Here is an 8,192-nt window from a genome sequence, read left to right as displayed (position 1 = left end):
TCTCTCTCTCTCTCTCTCTCTCTCTCTCTCTCTCTCTCTCTCTCTCTCTCTAGAATCCCAGTGGTAGAATGGGATTTTCCACCATCTCCAATGGTGAAAAGCCAAAGTCTCCAGACACGCTAAAACTGAACTCTGCCACTGTTCTTGCCATGCAGAAAAAATTGTATTCTAGACTGTTAAATGCATCATTTTCCTTCACCTGTAGATCCAAAGGGAAAAGAATTAGGCATAAATCTGATTAAAGCAGTAAGGAAAACTGCAGAGTACCATTGAGAACAGAAATTTTCTAGCTGTGAATGCAGGCTTTCCCACCAAGCCTAGCTCATTTCCCTGAAACAGCTTTTGTGTTTTAAAATATTTGCTGTCTCAGTCCTGTTCTGGACAAAGACACAGCTTTTTTAATTCTGTGGAATTAAAAATTTGTGGTGTTAAAAATTTCAGCCCATAGCAAATGTAGGTGAATGGAAGAAATTTAGGTGCCAGCTTTGTTTGCTTGTTTATTAAGTCCATTTTCAGTCTGAATAGCTGAGTTAGAATTTGGCCAGAACCCCTGAAATTCACATACCTGCTCTCACATGGAAATGCCAATATCATGTTGGGCCCTTTTTTAATGTTTTATTTCTCCTGCCTCAGAAAAAACAAACGACTGTGTTGTTCCTCCTGCGCCTCCACCTTATAATGTCATTACTGCTTCAATTATCATCGTTATCACCTTCCTCCTGGCTATCACCCTGGCAGCAAGATACCTCCCAAGGCATGGTAAGTGCACTTCCTTTTTCAAGAAGGTGCTGATGGAGTTTCTATGTAGGATACACATTTATAGAAACTTTACTGTCACACTAGGTATTTCTGTACCTTCTTATTTTTCTCATTTCCTTTTTTTTTTTTTTTTTCCTTTTTGCTCTTCAGCATCCACTGTCACAAAATCTAAGTCTAGCTCATGATTTTTCTACAATTTGTGTGCAGGCAACACTTGAGTTCAGGTTTGAGGGTGAAGAGGTGACAGGGAGTTTTGACAGCAGATCAAAATATTTCCAAAATCAGGTATAATGAAGAGGTTCACAAGGGCTCATTTTTATGTATTAAGATGCTTTAAGATGCTTTAAAATGCCAAGAATGTTGGTGATCATGATAGATACAGCTGAGCACTGAGAGTTTCAAAATAGGATCTCTCTCCACACCCTACTTAATCTCTCAGAAAGTCACTGAGCCAAAGTAACAAAAATACCTAGTGTTAGGGCCACAGGAAAGCATGGCAATGTCCTACTTTTATGAGAACACCAACCAGGAGAGTTAGATTTATATTCTTTGTGCGGCCAAAAATGGCACAGGTAAAGTGTCTGGTCCCATCTTATGAAGTCTTCAGTAACTCCAGACAAGTCTCCAAGAGTTTTTCAATGGCAAAGGGGACCTTAAATATCTCAGGGTTAGTGGACAGCTGAGTAATTTACTTTTTTCTCTTGAAAAAAATCCTATCTGTTTGCTGTTGCTCCTAATCATGTCTAAACTGACCTTGCCAGAAAATCCCTGAAGATGTGGGCAGGCATTTAATAGATTTATAAAGGCAGGTAAGATTGAAAGTCAGCAGGAGCAGCAGGTGCTTTATCCATACCCTCTGAGCAGCTTTGCAGAGCAGTCCTGGAGAATGACAGCAGCTCTTGCAACACATGAGGATAAATAACACCCAGCTGAGCTCTGTCAGGTCACTGGGGAAGCCACATCTGGGGACAAGAATCCCACACTGAGGGCTCTATGCTCAGGCCACTTACACCATCTGGCCATGGTATTGCCTGTTGGAAAAGGTCATTTTGTGAGCAGCAAGGACTCAGTCCACTTACAGATACCTGTAAGTTTGCCATGCTTGTGTCTTGTGATACCTCTACTTCAACTTCAGACAAGTTCACTCCCAAGTCAGATGTGTGGAGGTCTCATTATTATTTTTCTTTTCCCCTCTTCATCAACCACATCCCTTCAAAAACCAACGTGACCATTGAGTCAAGCTGGGCTAATTTCCTTTTAGTGTTTTATCACAAAGAAAGGAAGCTTCTGGAAGGCAGTGACTCTGGGTCACACCTGTGCACCTCCTCATTTTCCACCCTTGTGCCCTTATGACACCAGTGCCTGTTCTTCTCCCCTGCTGTTCCCTGGGGCTGTGTCAACAGGAAAGCAACAAGCAGGCTGAAACCAAGAAAATCACAGTTGATCACAGCCTGTGCTGTTAGCTGCATGTATAATGAACTTCTAATTATAGGAGAAAATGAACTGGAATCGGAAGATTTGGCTCTCAACAAATATAGGCTGGAAATTAAAAGGTTCCTTACCATTAAATTAGCAAGATCCTGGAGCACTCTGAGATAGCCTTTTATATAAGAACGGAATTGCTTTTAAAGCAGATGTAAAAAGCAGACCCATGTGGTAGAATGCAATCACCTACAAACAGCATGGCACATGGCTGCATTAACTGGAATTTCCCTTTTAGTCCCACTTCCATAATATGCACAGGGAATAGATTTGCTGAGTCAGGTGGTGCTATTTGGTTCAGCCACTTTCCAGGCCAGGCATGGAAGAAACTGTAAAAGAAACTGTAAGAAGTGTAAGAAACTGAAGCCAGAGCTTCCGTCCAGCTTTCCAGTTTGTGTAGCTGTCCCATTTCAGTGCTGCTGTGCATGGCCACCTGTCTGGGAAGAGAAACCTCTGCCCTAAGGGTGCTTCATGTGGGTGCTGCTACAGGTCACCTTTCAAGGGCTCTCCTGGGAGTGCAGAATGGGTCTGAGAGCACCTCTGTTGTTCTGGGCTGTGGAAAGCTGAGTCAGGAGTTGCTAAGAGTGCTTTCTGCGCTCAAAAAGCCATGCTTCAAAGAGCTGAAGTGTGGGAGGGAAGAACAGAAAAGCAGAGCAAAAGAAAAACGGAAGTAAGAGTTTTCAGATGCCTGATTGTTGTGGTGGCTAAAACAATCAGGTGCTTTGTTGAGGTTCACAACCACCTACTCTGAGGAGCTCCCACCTGTTTTGCAGTAATTTAAGAATGAAAACACAAAGCACCAAGATTACAGGTCACCTAAACAATGGTTTAGGATTCACGTTGCATAATTTGTGCGAGCAGTTGCACAAGATTCAACTTGAACTACTAAAATTCAGTCATAGATGGTGAGATATTAAGGGGATCTGCTTAATCTGAGATCCTCTTAAAGCACTTGAAAGAGTTTGTTGGTTTTAACACCAGCATTCTTTCACTCGATAGTTAAACTGCAATTAGTGACATGTAACCATCATTATTTCCCTTCTGACCTTATCTCAGCATGTAGCAACCTGTTTTTGTGCCAAACTGAGGTTCCAGCCCTGTGCTAACAAGAGCAGTTTTATCCAATATGACACTATATAGATAATATTTATTTGTAACAGAGCTTTCTATCAGATCAGACTATGACCATATTCATACAATAACAAGGGATCTTCTTTTTCAGTTTGTTCTCACTGTTGCAAGCACCAGGATTTGGTGGATGAGGGCGTGAAAGAATATACAAAGGCACCCACGAGCTCTAAAGGGACAGCTGAAACATCTTCTGTATGACCAGATCACATTTGCAGGTAGTTTTTTCACTCTTCTCTTGGCAAAACTGTTTCTCAAATAGTATTAAATGCTTGTGCAATGTTAGCTCAAAACACCCCATGTCATCCAGCTGTCAGGATCTGCAGTGACATCCCCTGCCATTGCCCCTGTACTCATTTTATGGGCTTCCCAAATAAACACTGGGCAGTCTTTTAGTGCCTGTCCTGTTGGGCTCATTTGTGAATTATTCATCCCTACCTCAGGTGCCACATATGGCTTCACCCCGCAGAGGTTCTGGCCGATTCCCTGTGAGCCATGTGCCTGATTTGATGCCTTAACATCACTGATGATAGAAATTGAGGATTGAGCAAATGGTGGTAAGGGAGGGAGGAAGAAAAGAACAATTCCAGCTTTCCCAGTATGATCAGACATGCCCCTCTAATTCTGAGATGTGTCCATTCCCTTCAGCAGCTGGAGGAAAGGAGAAGGAAAAGTTTCCTCCCTCAAACTTGCCCAGAAAACATTCATATTTTAAAAGGAGTTACTTTCGATAATGGGATGCTACAAAAGATGGGCTGGGGAAATCTGGTTTGCCAAGGTTTTATGATTACAAAGGATTATATTTGCTTTGGCTTGAAAGCTCAGCAGTTTTCAGGGCTGTGTCCTCCAAAAAGACACTTAAGTGAAGAGACTTAAGGGAAGATTAGCAGCTAACTGTTTTTATTCACATCATTATCCAGGTGACTGCATCTCCTGCTCTCACCGCAGCATGCGGAATTGCCAGGGTAATGCCTGAGGAATTGCCAGGGTGATGCCTGAGGAATTGCCAGGGTAATGCCTGAGGAATTGCCAGGGTAATGCCTGAGGAATTGCCAGGGTAATGCCCTAGAGCAACAGCTGTGGGGTCCTGGAAGTCACGACTTTGTCAAACTGTGCACTGCAGAATCTAGAAGTTTAATAGTTTTGAGATGGAAAGGAGGGGAAACTCTCATTTGGGCTACTTGTCTCATTTCCAAACCTGACCGCCTAGTGATGTTTTTCCTCTGGGGAAGGCCCTGTCTGGAACAGATACTAGAGCCTTGGTTAGCAAGAATTTTGGGGAGTTTTGGGATGGGAGTGGCAGGAGTTCACCTACAGAATAAACCCATTTTTTTAATTATAAAAGTTTGCCAAGGTTTTCCTGTAGCTGGTGTAGCTGGAAGCTGGTGCTTCCCGACTCCATTGCCTAGGACAGCTGCTCTCTGTGGACTGGGATGGAAGCTGTGCTTCCTCAGTGCCTGACTGCCATCTCGTGATGCACCGAGCCATGTCCTACTGCTGCTTAAATAGGGAATCACGTTCATTAAGTCATCCTCCCTCCGTTCCCGAGGGTTTTGCAGGAAGCTCTGGGCCAGGCTGCAGCTGGCTGCACTGCCCGCTCCAAACAGCTCCGGATTTAGGGACCAGGAGCCCTCTTGTGGAGGGCTCCCGCAGCTGATACCTGTTCGTCGGCTCTGCAGCGTTCCTGGGGAACATTTAAGGTGTGAAAAACAAAAAACAAACCCCAGTGAAATCTTTTCCTCAGGTTCGATGCACAGCAGACTCCACACTGTACAGCGATGCTTGCTGCACGGACCCTTTGGCTCTCTGCGAGGGGGTGGCAGCAGCAGCAAACTGCTCACCACGGCTGACAGCACAACCTCCTGCGAAGGGAATGCAAACCCTGCCTGTGCCGTGCCTTCCTTGCATCCAGGTCGCTGGGATTCCAGCTGAGAGGACCCTCCGTGTTCCTGCAGCGGGACAGAAGGATGTCATCGGTGGCACACCAGGACGAGACTTCAGGAACCTCTGGCTTGATGCTGCCTCTGTGAGAATGAGGGGCCTGCAGAGCCCAGCAGGGAGCCCATGCCCACCTACCCCTTCAGTAACACGGAGCTGCCCTTTGGGAGACCCCAGATCCTGACCTGCAATCTCTTCTGTTTGTGTCTCCATGTTGCAAGTGGGAGAAGCTAAAACTTATTTTATATTCAGCCTCACACAGGTATCTGTTCTCCCTGCTGGAAGATTTTGGATTTGGTCTCGACCATTACAGATACACACCCCTTATCCCCTAAAGAGGCAACAGTGGACACATTTTTTCATGAGAAAAAGACACTTTGGAAGTGAGTCTATGTGCCTCATGCTTCTTTGCAGTGCTACAAGACTTTCTAGGGAATGTTACACACGCTGACAGCACTCCTAAGAGCTCATTAATATTGCTTATCCACTGCGGTGGCAAAAGTTCTCATAACCTTTCTCTCCTGAAAGGACAGCCTTGCCAACCCAAGCACTGAGGCACAGCTCCTCCATTCAGTTGCTGTGGGAGGGCACACAGCCTGTGCGCACACATGGCCAAGTTTTCACGTGCATTCCTTCCCACCCACACCTGTAAAGCCCCATTGGAAATTGTGTGGCAGCCAGTGGTGATCTCGTGTGTAGCTACTGTGATCAAATGTAACTCGGGGCCTTGCTTTATAAACATGGGTCTGCTTCTGTGTGTACATCTGCCATGGGATACTGGATAGGGAAAGCTCTGCAGATTTTTGGGTGTTTCTCACAGCAACGTAAGGATATTTACTTTGCACTGAACGTTGCTGCTTTCTGCCCGTGTTCTCTGTACCCAGCCAGGACTAGAAGGAATTTCCCTACAGGATGCTAACATTGGACAGGACTCATCGGATCCAGGTGACATTCTTGCCTACTGTGTAGGAAAAAATGGTTTCTCATTTTGAGGGGAATGGAGGAAAATGCCCCAACCGCCAATAAGCTTCCTAAGCAACTCTGCCTACTAACCTAACTCTGCCCTGAGTTTGACTGGAATGTTTTTCCCTTTTGCTCTGCAAGCTGTACCCATTTCCTCACTGTTCCATCCACATTATCAGGGCAAACCAAAGTCTGAAGGCACAATGCCATCCTCTTTGTGGGATGTGTTGTCACTTGAGCTGCTTATCTTCCTAGAACACAGCAAAGACATAGTCCATCCATTTCATTTCTTTTCTACTTGGTACATATTGAGAAACTGCTGGAAAAAAACAGGATTAAAAGTGGTTTAGAGGATACTGAGCTCTGAGATTAAGTAAAAAATAGACAATGCTCCCTTTCTACTCCTGCAGAGTCATGCTGTGCCATCACCTTTTTACTGCTTTCCCACTGTACCAAGTGTAATGGGAACTTCAGAACATTCTTACAGAGGAGTTTTTGACAGAGGAAAGAAGGTAAACTGGGGGATAAGAAAACAATTGCACTTGTGTGTTCTGGTTGCAAACAGAACACGAGTGACAGAAATCAGGCTGTGTCCAAAAGGCAGGACTTGGTGCATGAGTGATGGTTGCCTGTTCTTTCAGCCTATGCTTGTTCCAGCACAAACCACCAGCTCCTTGCAGGCTGACCACTGTCTCTTGGCATTCACTTCCAGTTTTGCTGATTTCCAACACTCTTCTTCCCCACAGCCACACTGCAATTGCACCTTGCCAGCCACACCACAGCTCTGCCAGTTGTACCAGCATGTTCTCCCTCTCACTATCCCATGCTCTCTCTACTTCTGCTCCTGGCTGGTGACTGTGCAGCCTCCCAGAGAAGGGCTTGTCTTTTGCAGTGTGCCAAACCTCTCTACATCACCACAGATTCCAGTAACGCTTTCAGTAACTCCTTCTAAAAGAAACAAAAAAATTCCCTGACAAATATGGCCAGCATCAGGTTATTTTTATATGCTTGATGGGCAGGTTATTTGGTTCATTTTTCATTAAGCAATAGTACTCTGGATCATATTTTCTATTGCTTTATGCTGTATTCAGTGAATTGCATACAAATGGTTTCTGTGAGACCTTCTCAGCTTCTTATCTGCGTCATTGTAGCAAGTGAGCTGCTGTTTACCATGGGTGTTTTGTATATAATGTTGTTTCCTGGGGTTCCTCCTTTCATTGTATTAAAAAATAAATGGTAAACTCAGTTTCCTTTCCTCAGTAATAAAAGATGTCTGTCTATGCACTGAGTAGAACCTCTGTTACTCATGTTATCCACCATTTCACAGCATCCAGGTAGGTGATGCAGCTGTTGACAAAGCTGTACCAGGTACAGCTGGCATCAAGCCACAGCTCTGTGTGCCAACAGCAGTGACAAAATGACACTCAGGTAACCCAACTTGTGACTTCCACACCCCTCACATCTGTCACTGCCAGGGGTTACCTGAGCCATTTAGCTACAGATCATCCTTCTCCCTCAAAACAGGAGGTTCTCTGCAAAAACAAAATGCAGTATAAGGCCTTCTCACTGCACCCTTACTACTTGGGTTACCTACTCTGAAAGTGGAGGGTCAGTAATTTCAATGCTGTGCTTTTGCTGGGGATGGAGGGAGTGGGAATGTGAAGAATTCCTTACAGGTGTATGTAAAAAACAAACTCTGAACCATTTGGGAGTCTAAGAAGTAAGAAGTGCAGGGAACTAAATTCAGCAGAAAACTGAGAAACAAATGCCTGCTAATCTTGAGTGTAGCTGAAGTCTCTGCTTCCCCTGGCTAATAGGCAGCGTAAGAACATGTAGCAGCCCTCCCTTGAACAGACAGAAAATCCACACAACTGCTACACCTTGGCTCTGCTTTCCCTCCCATCCCTGCATCAATGGTCAGG

General features: G+C 44.8%; 1 protein-coding gene across 2 annotated transcripts in view; it reads left to right on the top strand.

The window, feature by feature from the left end:
* CD80 (CD80 molecule) overlaps positions 1–7,515 on the top strand; it is a 22,669-nt gene extending 15,154 nt beyond the window's left edge. For both annotated transcript variants that reach the window (XM_015642188.3, XM_015642198.3), the window contains exons 5-7: positions 634–759; positions 3,464–3,587; positions 5,114–7,515. In XM_015642188.3, the coding sequence (XP_015497674.1) occupies positions 634–759; positions 3,464–3,570 (233 nt within the window). In that variant the 3' untranslated portion in view covers positions 3,571–3,587; positions 5,114–7,515. The remainder of the gene's footprint in view (positions 1–633; positions 760–3,463; positions 3,588–5,113) is intronic.
* The last annotated feature ends 677 nt before the right edge of the window (positions 7,516–8,192 follow it).

The sequence above is a fragment of the Parus major genome, chromosome 1 (assembly GCF_001522545.3).
Source record: "Parus major isolate Abel chromosome 1, Parus_major1.1, whole genome shotgun sequence".
NCBI classification, from domain to species: Eukaryota; Metazoa; Chordata; class Aves; order Passeriformes; family Paridae; genus Parus; species Parus major.
This window is presented reverse-complemented; position numbering and strand designations above follow the sequence as displayed.